The 16,097-nt window shown below is 47.4% G+C and overlaps 1 protein-coding gene across 9 annotated transcripts in view; it reads left to right on the forward strand.

Annotated features, from left to right (window-relative positions):
- LOC144722472 (tensin-3-like) overlaps positions 1-13,808 on the forward strand; it is a 144,308-nt gene extending 130,500 nt beyond the window's left edge. For all 9 annotated transcript variants that reach the window (XM_078600876.1, XM_078600792.1, XM_078600728.1 and 6 more), the window contains 13 exons: positions 308-516; positions 2,063-2,213; positions 2,352-2,447; positions 4,537-5,238; positions 5,570-5,656; positions 6,414-6,545; positions 6,729-6,821; positions 7,113-7,190; positions 7,543-7,623; positions 8,118-8,289; positions 8,948-9,016; positions 9,487-9,516; positions 9,965-13,808. In XM_078600876.1, coding sequence (XP_078457002.1) covers positions 308-516; positions 2,063-2,213; positions 2,352-2,447; positions 4,537-5,238; positions 5,570-5,656; positions 6,414-6,545; positions 6,729-6,821; positions 7,113-7,190; positions 7,543-7,623; positions 8,118-8,289; positions 8,948-9,016; positions 9,487-9,516; positions 9,965-10,130 — 2,066 coding nt within the window. In that variant the 3' untranslated portion in view covers positions 10,131-13,808. The remainder of the gene's footprint in view (positions 1-307; positions 517-2,062; positions 2,214-2,351; positions 2,448-4,536; positions 5,239-5,569; positions 5,657-6,413; positions 6,546-6,728; positions 6,822-7,112; positions 7,191-7,542; positions 7,624-8,117; positions 8,290-8,947; positions 9,017-9,486; positions 9,517-9,964) is intronic.
- Positions 13,809-16,097: the final 2,289 nt, after the last annotated feature.

The raw sequence follows: 16,097 nt of genomic DNA on the forward strand, positions 1-16,097 counted from the left end.
CTTTCCTTTTGATGCAGTAAAGTCACGCCATTACATTCCTGTGCATGTTTTCAACAAAATGATGTGCACGTACGTTGAACTTCTCTCGCGCCGTACGTAGCCAAGCGCGCTAAATCGTAAGTGCGGGAAGTTAGCGTCCTTGTTAAAATTGTATTTTCATTGTTTCAAATATGCGATTGCATAACACGTCTTTTTTTGTCGGGATAACAACTTCTTACGCACAGAGAAATGTGGCATTCATGGAGGCTTTCCAAGCTACCCGTTAACCGGCTGTTTGCTTCTTGACTTTTCTTGAATGCAACAAAAGGAGCTCCTCCTCCGTCGCAGCCTCACCAGCCAGAGCAGCAGGCGGGGCGCACGATGGCTCAGCGAGCCGCGCGGGACGAGAAGGAGGGCTCCGAGGGAGCTCGCACCCCGCGCAGCAACTCCAGCCTCAGCTACTCGCTGTCGCCCTGCTCCTCTCCCGAGCCCAACAGCCCAACTCCCACGGCGGCGACGTCCTCTCGCACGGCCACGGTGAGCGTGGGCATCGGATGATCGTAATAATGATAACTTCTAGATTTGAATATACAAACACAGACATAATTTCAACTGTGATGATGGTTACAAACTGAGTAATCATTGGAAAGATGTGATTAACCATGCAAAAACGATTTCACTACACTTATTTGACCAATCTTATTTGACAGACAACTATTACAGGTTTACCATGTTTCTTCTTTTCACACTATTGTTAGGTAGGCCAGGTTGAGTCACAAACCGTACCTCTCCATAACAAAGGCTCACCCTCTTAAGCCTCACCTTACCATATGAATAAAAAGTGTGCTGCACTTGCCCCTTCCCCCCTCTCCAACCATTATATAAACGGAGTGGTAGCTCCTGCAATCTCTCATTTACTTGATACAGCTGTCGTGGCTGTGACGGTTCCACCTGAAGACGGAGGCTTGTGTTGCCTCCGAAACGTCGTGATTTTTATTTTATTTTACTTTTATTAATTTTAATGTTTTACCTACGTGATTTTACCGAAATAATGATAACGTACAATCCTTCGTTCGTGATCCACTTCTGGGTGAAAGGATTTCTATTTAAAGCTTTCGTGACTGCAGGGATTCATCTTCTTGGTTCTTTCGGTAAAGTCACGTAGAAGGGAAATAATAAAATAATAACGGACGGCTGCTTGCATTGTGGCCGAAACGTCGTGACAATTGTTATTTTATTATGTTTTATTTTTATTATTTTATTATTTCCCTTCTACGTGACTTTACCGAAAGAACCAAGAAGAAGGGATTTCGCTTACACTCACAACGCTGGTCAGTGCCACTGGGTGCTACGCACTTTTAAACCTAGATTAAATAACTCATTTCTTTAGAACGGCTTTTTGTGCTTAGTTTGTTGTCCTTCCCCCCCCCCCGCACATCCGATTAGCACGGTTGGCTACGTACGGTGCGAAAGAAGTTCAACATACTTACGTATGAGTAGCCACGCGGGACCGCTTCAAATCTCAATCACCGGTGATGTTAGCCATTGCCGGGAATTTAACTCAGACTGCCGGGGTTTATAAAGCAGTGCGATAGCTACTGCGCCACTGCTCTCCAGAGTATCGTAGAGAAAAATATGATTATGCTGTAGCATAACTTTCGCTACGTATGTGTCACTTGACACCCTGGACACACAAGATGTTACATCTCTGGGAATTAGCCAGAAAAAAACATTCAACTGAATAAATTGTGTTTTACAGGCAACCATACACATCACCGAATAATGTACATCATCTAACAACATTGAGTAACGAAGGGGCATTAATTCTGCCATCATGTATAAAATAGTTATTGTTTATTTTTGATTGAGCATTTTTTATATTGTATTATTTTTCACTGGCTTTTTCATCACCGGCCATGATCAGTCCACTGCTGAATGAAGACCTCCACCAGCCGCCGCCATCTCTCACAATCGCGCGGCGCAACAATCGACCCGGCGGTTACGCGCGAGCCGATGTCACCGCTCCCCACCCCGGCGGCGCTCGCTGCCGTTGCCATCGTCGATTTTTCTTTCTCAACCGCAGCACCCGGAGGGGCACGCCGGCGGGGGGCCGAGGTCGGAACGCGCCGAGGTGGGGAGCGGTGGCGCGACCCCGGTGCCGGGCGGGCGCGAGGAGAGCGTGCCGCCCACTCCGGCGTTCCCCGTGTGCCCGCCCACGCCGTACGTGAACCAGGGTGGGTCGAGCGAACGGCGGGGATGAGCACGGCACCCCCCACCATCACCGCTCGGACGTCAACGCGACGGCTGCTGCGTGTTTTTGACCTCGCCCGATTGTTCCCCCTGGTAATTGGTGGACTCGTTGTGTGCCGCAGGTCGCTGCACGCCGGGGATGTACGGGAGCCCCTCTAGTCCCGGACTGCACTCGTACAGCCCCCCCGAGGGGGGCTACGGCGCGAGCCCCGGCCTGGGTGAGACTCGTGCCCCTTCCCCCGTCGATCGATTCGTGCCCAGCAAAAACCGGCTTTGTTATCCCGCTGTACATCACGCCGCGCATTCTTACACTGGAGTCTTATCGCTCCGTGTACCCGTGGTGTGTTTATTAATCCAGCCGGGTGGCGCCGGGGTGTCGTTCGTGCTTGGCTCGCCCATTTGGGTGGCTGAAAAACTCTGCCTATCATCCCTTTTGGGGGTTGATAAAATAGGTACCGCTTTGTGGGAAATTTACAGCAGTTGTCCTATGGGGAGAATGGTCTTTGTCATGGGAATGTGGAATTTCCACCAAAGGCTCAGAGATGCCAGTGGAAATTAGCTTCGCCCCGAGTTTCTCGTTTGAGCAGCATAGATGAATCGTAAAAACAAGTCTTACACCTACAATTTGATGCATTTGTCGCGAGTTTAAGTATAAATGTTAATTGATGCATTCTTGCACCACTGAACGATAGGTACGTAGATGTTGCGGTTTATAAATCGGATTTACTTTCGGATGAAGCAAATTTAGTGAAAGAAACTCACACTTTTTTTTCATTGTCATTCTACTTGATGCATATGCCTATAACTTTGTCTCAATGGGTCTCTTACGTAAGTTATACATGCCTGTAATATTCTTGCCTTGTCCCCGTGGGGTTTTTCCGTCACGTTGCTTTGTGAAATAACCCTATCAGGCCTGCAAGTTATTAGCAGCGTGTATTTAAAAAAACCCAGTGTAGGAGCGTCCGCACACGAATGAAATGAAGAAAAAAACAATTACGCAGCACATCAGTTACACGCTGGCAACACATGTCAAACGAAGTGTCTGCCGCTAAAAATTATTGGGGGAAAAAACCCATCTCAAATTCGGCGTTGGTCTAACACTCTTAGCTATCAATCTGCATTCCACAGCAACCGCCAGCCAAGCTGGCCCCAGGGTGAGCGTAGAAGGTGCAGGGCAAGACTGGAAGCACTTTTGTCACGCACATTATGCTATCACCATTTCGCCCAGGGTGTTAGCAATTATTTTGAACGTGTTGGCCAGACAGAGAGTGGAGTCGGGCCATATGACCACGCCACTTTGGTATGTGTTGACAAGATCACGCCAAATAACATCCATTCTTCTCCCACGCAGCAAATCAGTTTGGCAAGCGATGTGAAGGACTATTTTGTAAAACGACTTTGAAGGATGGCGTTACATTGCCTCATGACTGTTATCAAATCTGGAAGAAATTATTTAATTCCGCTCCTGGAGCCGTGGCTTGTGGCTGTGTCATAACCTTCCCCGCAGACTGTTATTCTTGAGAGACGGCTGATCTCTCGGCTCCTGCGTGTCGTTGCCCGGAGGCTTCCCACGCACCAGTCAAGCACCGTCCTCTACTGTTGTGCAGCAGTCTGTGGCATTTCTAGGAATCAAAGCGAGGCAGAAACCCCCCCCCACCACCCAACCCCCGCCCCTCATGGATAGCAGATTTCCGGGGCCAGGTGTGAACAATGGCAGCGGTTTGAAGAGAGAATTGATCTGCCGCACGATGGCGAGAGCGCGAATGTGAGGGCGGTATTACTGGCGGACTTTCTTCTTGAGCTCGCTTGGCCGGAACGCTTCTGGGGCTTCGAACTTTCTCGCAGTGGATACAAGCTCATAGCGCCACGGTCTGCGCTCCGCCGATTTAGTTCAAACCAGAGTTATGTTTTTTGTTTGCATTATGGCTGCAGGTATTGTGGTCTATGCAAACATGACTCCTTGTAAAAAAGTGTCAGTTTTGTTGCCAGATAGAAGGGTAAAACAACTATTATTATATTTTTTACTGGCAGATGAGGTTCCAATGGTGTTAGTTAAAACCACTCTGCTTAAAATTGTTATTTCATAATAGTGTTTCCCCGGCACATTAAAGCCTTGACGAATCTATGGACCCTTTTTGCCATTATTGTATTAAGGTGACAAATATATATATAAAAAAAAAGAGCCTTTACCCTTCCTGGCTTGACCTCCGATGAGCACGGTTGGTTATGTACGGCGCGAAAGAAGTTCAACATGCAACGTATGTACGTAAGTGACGTGTGTTTGCTAGTTTATTTTTTATTTTTTAGGGTCCAGGCTGGGGAGGGGCGCAGGAGGCCGGCCGCACTTGAGAAATGGCAGCGAGGCGCCTCTGCAGAAATCCAACAGCGTCGGGGCCCAAGCGCACAACTCCCAATCTTACAACTCTCCCGGCAACGTGTCCTCGCCTGCCGCAGGCCTCACGAGCCCCCAAGGCCTCGCCGTGAGCACCCAGCCGAGGACCTTCGGCAAGGGCCCCCAAGCCCAGGCCCCCGGCTCGGCGCCCAACCCCGGTGGCTTCCTCCTGCAGCACCACGGCTCTCCGACATCAAACGCAGACGGACAGGTTCACCACGGCGTGGAAGCCTTCGGTCACCCGCAGCAGAATTGGCAGTACCGCGGGTCTCCCGTTCAACACCTCTGGACACCTCCCACGAATTCCGCCGTCCTCGGTGGCAATGGCCAACAGCAGGAATCGTCCAATCACCCGGTTCAGCAGGGCAGCGTGGAGGGAGTCCTGCAGCAGCAGCAGCTGCAGCAGCAGCAGCAGCCCGCGCTGCCCGAGAAGAGGTACCCCCCGGGGGGGGACTGGGTGGTGAGCTCGCCGCACTACTCGCTGGTGAATCGGGAATCGCCGTCGCCGCTGTCTAGTGGAATGCCCACCATGAGCTGCTTCTCGCCGTCCTCCACGCTTCCCGGGACCCTGCACCCCAACTTCTCGAGGCAGTCCAGCGTCACCTCGCTCCCCAGCGGTGCGTAATGTCGCGCGTGTAAAATGTGTTCCTGGTCAACTACGGTGTAGCTGGGGGGGGGGGGGGACCACGAGAGCTCAATTGAGGTGATGCTGTCGTGGTTTTATTGGTAGCCCGCAGTTGCGTGGCGTTTGTGTGCCGTTTGCTCAAGGCCACGATGAACGAGGGAAATTCCTGAGCAATTGCGAGTGCATACATTTTAGGGCAATCATTCGTATATGTTATGGTTATCATTATTATATGACCTTAAGAGTACTTTTCCCACCAGTATATACTGTAACATGTATATTTCTCTTCTTAACACATTCAATTTCACCCCTTTCAATTTCAGATGTAAGTGCCGAAACTCGAGCATATGTGAAGTTTGTCCAAGACACCACAAAGTACTGGTACAAAAAGGACATTTCAAGAGACCAAGGTACGTCCAGTTACATCACCATCGACAGTACAGAGCAGGACGTGACGCTCGTAGATTAGGCAGACCACCACCAGTCTCCTCACCACCACCACCACAGTCTCCTCACCACCACCACCACCGTCTCCTCACCACCACTACCACCACAGTCTCCTCGCCACCACCACAGTCTCCTCACCACCACCACCACAGTCTCCTCACCACCACCACAGTCTCCTCATCACCACCACCGTCTCCTCACCACCACCACCACCACCACCACCGTCTCCTCACCACCACTACCACCACCACAGTCTCCTCATCACCACCACCGTCTCCTCACCACCACCACCGTCTCCTCACCACCACCACCGCAGTCTCCTCACAACACCACCGCTCTCCTCAGAGTGCTCCGGTTTCCTCACAAACGTAAACACTCATTAATTGGCCAATAAACACCTTCGTATATAAAACGTTGGCAAATGTCAGTGCGGGCTCAAGGCGTGTCTCTCTGTGGTTCCTCACGCCTCAGTCATTTTCTGTCTCTGAGAGCGAGTGAATACTGTGCGATGCGTGGCAAGTAGAAATTGTCATTATACAGGTAGGAACAACAGGTTCCACACTGCCCACCAGGGATTACTTGTCTGTCTGTCGTGCATATTTGTCTGTCGTGCACAAATGCGCTGTCCAACCAAGTTCCTACCTGCCCACTCCGAAGGAACGCGTTTGTCATAATTGCGGCGGGATGAGGTTTGCTCACGCGACGCTCCTCTTGTTGCAGCGATTGCCGTGCTCAAGGACTCCGAGCCAGGCTCGTTCATCATCAGGGACAGCCACTCTTTCCGCGGGGCCTACGGTTTGGCCGTCAAGGTGGCAATGCCCCCCCCGAGCGTCCTCCAGCAAACCAAAAAAGGTAAATTATACATTTATTTATCGCTCTCCTAGAGTAGATTTTGCAGTTGTTGCGGTTATATAAATTCTTACATTTGTTTTTGGACATCATCATTTAGTTTTTGATACCGAGTTGTGTTTTGCATGCCGTGTTCTCAACGTTTCGTGTCACGTGTAATCATTGCATTTCGAATTTCCTTCGTAGGAGACCTGGCCAACGAATTGGTGCGGCACTATTTGATTGAATCGACTCCCAAGGGCGTGAGGTTAAAGGGATGCCCCAACGAGCCCTTCTTCGGTGAGGCCACCAGAGAAACCGCTCGCCCACCGCACCCATCACTTGTAAATCTAGTGTGAGAACTCATTTCTTTAGAACTCATTTCTGTGTTTAGTTTGTTGTCCTTCCTCGACACCTCCGATGAGCATGGCTGGTTACGTATGGTGTGTGAAATAAGTTCAACATGCATACGTTTATATAAACACACACACGTCACACCGTGGTGCAGACCCAGCGCGGAGCTGCTTACCGCAACGCTGCAACGTCCACGTGGCTGCTTGTGCTGAGTGCGCCGTTTGTGTTTGTGCACAGGGAGTCTGTCCGCTCTGGTCTACCAGCACTCCATCACCCCACTGGCGCTGCCCTGTCAGCTCATTATCCCCGATAAAGGTGACAACCACACCAATCTGTCCTTGTCAGAACAACATTATGACTCCTCTCGGGGTGCAATTACTTACAGACGATAAACCACAGGCAGCTGTGCAGCTTAACATTTAAAGCACGGTTTCTTTTTGAAAACTATTCAAGTAATGATTTCCAGGATTTTTAAAACTGAAGGACCACTTGTGAAATTACCCTCAGTCAGAACTTTATAATTGTTAACTCGGAGTAAAAGTGTTTTGCTTTTGAATGTTCCTCCCATCTTGTGCGCTCCAAGTACTGATGGCAAGATTTTCTCTTCAACAGCAGCGGCACCGAATCGCTGGGTCGTCATTTACCCGATGCTTTCCTCCTGTTTTAGATCCGATGGAGTGCTCCGAAACGGACAGCAGTGAAGCCAACACGGCGAATTCGGCATCAGAATTACTGAAGCAAGGAGCCGGTAGGTGGCCGCTCCGCCGTGTAGCCAACTACAAGGCCACGCTTTCACAGAAAGCACGCAACTGCATTGGAGGAGCAGTCTCACACACACACATATATAAATGTTGGTTTTAAAATACAACACAAACTTTTTTTTATCGTCTAGCAGGCGTTGTGAATTATAGAGCATAAAGGAATGTTCAGCCCTTTTGTCAATTCACTTCTGGGTGAAGGCTTCCACATGCCACGTTGGTCGTGAGAATTGTTTGACTATACTTCACTACGCTGGGTCGGTGTGGGGGAGGGACCACGACTGCTCCAGATATGTCTCATCGTGGATGTCACAGTGTCCAGATAATGACCTCAAGATGCCGGGTTAACAGTGCGCTAACCACTGTGCCATAGCTCCTTCTAGAGGGAGGGCATTTACTAAAACGTATAATAATTTGCAATCTGTCTCAAGAGAATGAGCTCTTAGCATGCATTCCTCTCCCCCCCCCCCTCTTCTTCCTCCAGCATGCAACGTGCTGTTCTTGGGCTCGGTGGAAATGGAGTCTCTGACGGGGCCGCAGGCCATCGCCAAGGCCGTCGGGGAGGTGCTGGAGGCCAGCGCCGCTACACCGGCCGCCACCGCGGTGCACTTCAAGGTGTCGGCGCAGGGAATCACCCTGACCGACAATCAGCGCAAGTAAGCGGCTATTTCCCGAGCGTTTGGTCGAAAAACATGAATGCGGACAAAACCATTGCGGGTCCTAAGCTCGGAGCAGCGAGGTAGTGCCGGTGGTAGCCGTCTCATGGCAAGAAGGGACCTGGGTTCGATTTCTCACTCGGGTGCCTTTTTGCGTGAAGTTTGTTTAGTCCTTCCCCTGTTCTGCATTGGTTTCTGTCCATGTCCTCTGGTTTTAACCCATAGCTAACCCCCCCACACCCCCCCCCCCACCATACAATGTAACTGGAATTGGCTAAAGAGTCAAATGCTGGCAAATTACCTGAAAATTTCACATTGCGATTACACAAAGCAACATTGCCACCTATTGCGAAAACTTGGCTCTTGAAAAAGTCCGGAGACTCACTTCCTGGATAAACATGGTAAAAAAGTAATTATAGATTACAGGACACAGCACGCAATCTGACGAAACGCAGCACAAGCTCTGCCGAGTATACCGCATCCGTTGAGAGGTTCCTCATACTTAGCATGATTACAATCAGCTGGGTTTTATCTCGCAGGGCGGTATGAAGTGGCCCACGTTACTTAACTTTGTTGCAGGAAATCGGCGATGCTGCATTGTTGTGTTTATCACTGGTGATTAGCAGCGGCTAATGCGTGTTGCTTTGTGTTCCTGCAGGCTCTTTTTCAGGAGGCACTACCCATCCATCACAGTGACCTTCTGTGACCTGGACCCTCAAGAAAGAAAGTACGTTCGCTCGTTGTTTGCTTGTAATACAGGTGTGAATATATCTAGACTGCATTTCAGCTTGTGTGTTTCCTCTAGTGGTTTAACATAAATCAAATAGGAAATTATCATTAAGAGAAAAACAACTGCTTTATGTATTCACTTGAACCACAGTATTGGTACGAAGTGATGCTGTTGTTGTTGAGCATTATCCATTTAATGTAGAGACGGCCGAAGCCTCTACGTTATCGGTGTTAGCCGGCAGGTTAGCGCTAAAAGCTCGGTCGCACGAGTGACCGTTTATTTTTGGTACAAAAACATTTTGTTCTTGTTAATAGGAACTCATGCAGCTGTGTTTTCAATCTTTGAATACGAGCAAAATTAAACGTATTTAAAACAAAACTAAACATGTCTCTCCACATGGCACTTCGTTTGGACTCGGTGTTTATTTGCCAAATAATTATATCGACGTTTTTCTCACTCGCCTCTAGGTGGCAGAACAATGGAAGCAACTCTGCAAAGTACGTAAAATTGCGCGAACGCCTTCCAAGATTGTTCACCTAAAGGGCATCCTGATTTAACGGCCTACAGTAGATTGACAAATGTGACAGCATCCATTATCAATGTGTGCTGGATGTTACTGCTTATTTCAGCGGTTTGTTTTTAATTTTGGTTTGGCTTTTCATGCATGTGTTGTTAGTTGTTCAAATGCTTTACTTCAACTTGTGTTCTGTTAAAATTAATGTTTCAGCATTAAGTCCTGTGCATCAATATTACAGCCACATTCACACACTTGAGTGCTCATCATCAATACGATTGTGCCAACTTCAAACTCTGAACAAGGCCACATGACAACATGAAGTGGACAGACTATACAATTATTTGAATTAATAACTGCTCTTAATTATTATCCTTTGTAAAATGTAATCCGAGTAACGTGTTTATGTTCCCCCCCCCAATTATTTTCAGCATCTTCGGATTTGTGGCAAAGAAACAGGCGAGCACGACGGACAACCTTTGCCATCTCTTTGCCGAGTTGGAGCCAGAGCAGCCAGCCGGCGCGATCGTCAACTTTGTCACAAAGGTCATGCTCGGGTCACAGAACGTGTCCACGAAGCCAGCGCCGACCCCGTGAAGAGTCCCTCGTGACACCAGCCCACTTGGCTCGATTCGTCACTAGACTGCCGATTGGTGCCACTCACAAACAGGACCACACTGCCAAAACATGTATTAAAATGCTGGGATTAGGCGGTTTGCTTAATTGGTTATGTCAATCCATAACTAGTCCGAATATTATTCAGAAATAACATGTACCTCCGTGTTGTACACGTGGCACAGGCTTTCACAAACGTTTGTGCAGACACAAAAAAAAGCAATGACCTGAACTAAACGAAAGCTTTTACTCGAGGCACTTGTTTGAGATTTCCCTACATCTTGCTGCATCACGAAGCAGCAGCTAGCTCGGCTGCTGCTGCTGCTGCTCATTAATGAGACACTAAAATTGTAATCCGCTTTTGGCACGCTTGGAAATACAGCAAATGAAATATGTGCAAGGTAGAAATATATAAAACGGTCAGCACTTTGCCAAATTAATGTCAAGAGCTTCAACAGTACGGTTGTTTGTTATTCAATTATCTTGTGTATTTAATGATTTATGTGTAAAAGGGTCAGCCTGTCATGCAGTAACCTGCAAAAAATTTAAAGATAATGTTGATAAAGCACTGCACCACGTGATGTGGCTCTTATCAAAAATTTTTTTTACGGGAAAAGACAATTCCAGATCACACAGCCTCACCATGGTTGGACTAAGCAGCCACACACCAAATCACGGATGTTTGATAAATTAAGCACTTGCATTATAACGATATGAGATTAAACCATACTCCGTGACCAATGCAACTGTCAAAGGGAAACCATTTTCACGAGTCGACGAAACATAAATTGATAGGGAATGCTCGTTGCATTCTCGAAAACCTGCATTTTGAAAGTTATATTTTTTGCCGGCATTCCATTTGAGTTGTCGTTGTTATTCCGAATAATTTTTTTTGTACAAAACTGTAGTTTATTTAGCTTTATGATCATGTATTTGTTTGTGATTTTAACTTCTAGACATTTGAAATGTGTGCATGTTAGTAAAAAAGGTAGAAGTATTTTTTATCTCTTCAAAATATATTTATTACGCTTTCCTGTAACACTGAAAGCTTCTCATAAATTGTGTATAATCTGTTCATAGCCAAAGTGCAAACTTTTTTTTTGCTTTGCTTTGAAATTAAAAATCGTACTGGTTTTAGGTGGACGTATTCAGTCACCTTAGGTCACCCCATTGAGAAGTCAGCCCAGGTGAGAGCTAAACAACGCAGGAGTCATGTCAATCCATAACCAGTCCGAATATTATTCTGAAAATAACATGCACCTCCGTGTTGTACACGTGGCACAGGCTTTCGCAAAGCAGAGGGCATAGTAGGTTACCATAGGTTTAGATTTTCTTGTTCAGCCCATTGCAGGTTATTTGGGCACCTTTTTTCTAAAATTCAAACGGATATTTTTGTTACCTTGTGTGAATAATGGATAAGGGAGGTGAGCGAGGTGAACACACTGGGCGGGACAGAACCGACGATTATTTGTTGTAAATATTTTAGTTTTATTTTACGATTCATAAAATGCGGTCTCATTAATAATTTACTTATATTCTACGTACACGTTTTTGTTATCGCTGAAAAAAAAAAGTAAAACGTAAACATTTCGGATGTAATATGGCATGAACATGAGCGTATCACGATGGTTACCTGGGAAACAATCCGCAGTTCGTAACCACGAGGGACGCGTTCCCAATTCCCGATTATTCAAACGCGTTTTGTTTTCGCATGGAATCCGAAGGCGTGACGTCACAAGGAGTGGTGCCACTCCCTGTGACGTCACGTCCCCCCACCCCCGTTCGCCACCACGTGGTGGCGTCACCTCGCATCGGGCGAGGTCGCTTTTGGTCGCGCAAAAGGCAGGAAGGAGTTCAAATGTCAGTTCGTTGACGTTATGTAACAAGCACATAATGCAAATTACCTCGCAAAGGGATCTGAAATTGTCCTTGTTGAAATGCAATTTCACATCTGAAACCCCATCCCAATCAAAATGTCATGATCTGCCGGAGGTTTCGCGTCGTTTCTGTACGAAGCGATGCACCAAATTGGCAGTCTGCACGTTTGTCGATGCTGTGCGAGACGCACAGGGGTGGGTTGACCAAGAAGTAATGCTGCGGTGTTTTGTTACCGACAGGATGCCTGCACCTCGAAGCAAACGGGTGGGTAGTCTGCGTGAACACCGCTAACCTTACACCGAAAACACCGACTGCTTTTGTCCAATACACAGCGGCTGTGTCCCTCCGACGCTAAGAGTGTTGTTCAGTGTTCGTGGCTAATATAAACACGCCACATTATATCCATCCTATATATAAAACGCATGAACACATGACATTACTCAGCAACCGTAGAGGATTCGAATATCAAATACAACCTCGTAACAAATTCCGCGCTTGTAGAGTGTAACCTTTGCACAAGCGTGGTAACAATGAAATGCGTGGAGAATGTTTTCAGAAGGTTACGACAATGGATTTGACACGATGACAAGCATGCGTGATGTCGTTCCTTTCAAGAATAAATCGCAAATACCAATCTCATTTGCAGCAGGGGGGCAAGAGGGTGGACGAACAATGTGAATGTTGTGCACAAAATCTGGCTCCCTTTTTACAATTGATCTTAAAATTGTCTAAATGTAATTTGAAGTGTTTCATTAGCGCTCTCAATAATAAAATAACGAAGCAACTTAAAAGGGTGGAGAGAAATAAACGATGATGCAGAGATGCCCATGAGCCAGTGATATTAATTTAACGTTTAGGTTTAAAAAAAAAAATGTACTTGGTTTAATGGCGTTGTGGACGTGGTGACCGTGTAACTCTCCCCGGACTCGCTGCCTCTGATAAAATATCTCGCCCAGGGGCATAGCCACAGAGGCTCGCGGCTGCTGCCACCTGTGCGCACGAATGTATGCAGAGGTCTCCATTGCAGAAGCAAAGTGTGTTGTGTTTGGGGGAAGCAAAGGGACTCTCTGTTTAACACGTAGGAGGCTTTCGCGACCAATATGATCCACTAGAGGTTTTTGGGTTCGATCGCGTCAATGTAAAAAGTTGTGTCGTTAAAACCCGCCACCACACGACACAGCCAACTAGTAAGGGTTGTCACGTAAACAGAATGTGCCAATTCGTCACTAGTGCAGCACACCGGTGTGTTGGAGAGCCAAGCCACAACATTTACAAACAGAGTACGACGTTTCGCCAGTAACTAGCTTCATCAGTTGGCTGTCGGGTGATGGCGGGTTTTAACGACACACATATTTACGCGATCTCACCCAAAAAGCTCTTATCAAAGGGACTCTGTGTGGTGTTTAACACCCCGTTCTGCCCCAAGCCAAGCGGACGCGTGTTGAGAATTTTTTTACCCGTTTTTTTGGCTATGCTCCTGACGCGTCAACTCGTGTCATGTACTCACTGGATTAATCAGTGTTATTAGCAAACTGCTAACAGTATATATCTCCTTTACATTAAAAATCATGACACTTAAAATTGATTTATATTTATGATCTTAAGGCTTCATATTATATATCATATAGTTTATATTTTGTACTTTATAATAAAAATAGCAAACTTTAACTGTACAAAATGTGTAAATGAAAGCTGTTCTTAAATAGTGCCATGAGCTCTACTCCATGTAAACCCGTGCTTTGCTTAAATAAGCAGGAAATAAAAAAAACATATTTAAAAAAACGTTCGAATGTTTTGTTGTCACTGCTGCAATGCACTCACAAAAACAAAAGGTGACATTAATGTCAATTACACCAGGGAGGTGGAACAGTGGTGGAGCGGCTCACACACTGAACGATGAATCTGGCAACCCGCAGCTGTGGCCACCCCCCCAGACAATTCCCGTGCCCCCCCCTCCACCCACCAAAAGCCTTTCGCAGGTTGCAGCATGGATACCGTGCAGGAGACATTTCGAATGTGCTTGGGGAAGATAAGCGCCAAGTTTCGGCGATGAGACACGTACACGAAACAACGGCTTACATCGCACAAATTACACGAATGGCATCAGAAGCAAATGCCCCGATAATATATCACTGTCTCAAAGTAAAAAAAAAGTGCTGTTAATCCCTATTGCCCAAAACGTTGCCTATTGTGTACGAGTTTTTTTCCCTTTGTATTAACTGTGCTTGTGCACGACTGCCAAACGCAATATTGCCACCTGTGTGTAAGTAATCTCAGTGGGATGGCGAGCAGTGGTCTTGATTTTCGTGCACCAACACTAAACATGGCGATATCATACCTGTCAAGCCCGTATCAGTGCCCTACCCTATCACAGACAAATTCAGACCTTATTGGTCACCCCCTGCCCTTATAAATCACAACGTTGATCCTACAAAGTCCCATCACAAGGGAGAAACTTTATTTTTGCTTTGCCCGTATTGAAATCGGCTGTACGCCATATGGAGCTGAAACGCAATTTCCCTGTACAAGCAGAACACGTGTAAAGCGTATGGGTTGACAGGTGTGCGACAGTCGACAAAAAGAGTGGGCTTGGTTATTTGGAGAATACTTGTTTTTATTCAGCTGACTGGTGAGCAGCGTGCCCCCGAGGTGGTGGAAACCCGCCCCCTAGCGGAGAAAGAGCGACCCTGCCGGATTGTGGAATTGTGAAAAATAAGCACGAGCCCCTGAAAAGTTGATTTTTATTCTTGCACAAGGCAGTATCTTGTGTCATTGGTTCCTGCCAGGGTTCAACTTTGTAGAGGCTTCAGCATGCCTGCACTCACACTAGGCCTCCGCCTACTCCCCCACCCCCCCCCCCTTAAAATCCATCTCCGGGTCGCTCTCTCTCATCCCGAGGAGAGAGCCACAACACCACCTCGTTCTGGTAAGAGGTTTGCCAACGAGGAGAACTTGCAGCTCACCAACCCACCTGGTTGACGTGACAGCCAGAACAGGATGGTGACCTCGAGCGTGAGCCAGCGCACGTACACACAGTGGGCAAAGTCTCCAATGGAGGCCACACGAGGCAGTGGAGGACCAAACGTGATCCCAGGTCACGACCGACAGCGCACACCTTGGGGCGATCCAGGGCCATCCCTCCGTAGAAGACCCCCGGAATGGGTCGTGGAAGGCTGAAATTGCCGACAGGTGGACACTCATGGACGCAGTGAAGCACCCTACCGTGAACGCCTCCATGGGGTGTTGAGTAAATCGCAGGCACCGGAGCAGGATACCGGATCCACGCTCATCTCAGAGCAGCAGCACACAAAGCTGGCTCAATGGCCACCACCCACCCGGTATGTCGACTGCCTGCGCGGCTTCATCAAAAGGCCCTGGACAGGGACGGAAAACCCCTGGGCTGGTGAACCACCACCGCCGCTCAACAGCCTGGACCAAGGAGCCACCTCAGTGGTTGACACCATTGACCCCAGCAGGATCAAGACGTCACTCGCCTGAGGGAGGGCATAGAGAAGCTGCCCACGCCACAGGGGACACAGGCACACCACCTTGTCCGACAGGATAAGCCCAAGTCCGTCTGTCGTTCTGCCGCCAGGTGGAGAAGTTGTTGGGTGGGACTCATCGGGCATTTGCGATAACACTGGTCACACTTTTTCTGGCATAAGGTATTCCAACGGTTTGTAAGGTAATTTTGGGGTGCCGATTCCAAATCTGGCATCAGTTTTTGTCTATCACATCAGGTTTTTGAGATATCAAATATTGCATTTTCAATAAAAACTGCAGAAGAAAAATATTAAATAAATGTGGATATCTACATAAAATGATATTATAAACACACTATCCTAAAAATACAGCACCATATTTTAACACTAAAGCAGTCACTGACTCGCAACAACTTACAATCATAAGTGACAGAGTTAATTTCGAGTAAAATCAATGAAAATGGGGTATGCCGATAGCATAAAAATTATGTGATAGAGCAAATCTGAGATCAGATTGGGAATCAGCACCCTGAAATTAGTCTAAAACAGCTGCAAACGTCCAGGCCAGAAAAAAATGTTTTTTTTTTGT

The sequence above is a fragment of the Lampetra planeri genome, chromosome 1, assembly GCF_965212315.1.
Source record: "Lampetra planeri chromosome 1, kcLamPlan1.2.h2, whole genome shotgun sequence".
Classification (NCBI taxonomy): Eukaryota; Metazoa; Chordata; class Hyperoartia; order Petromyzontiformes; family Petromyzontidae; genus Lampetra; species Lampetra planeri.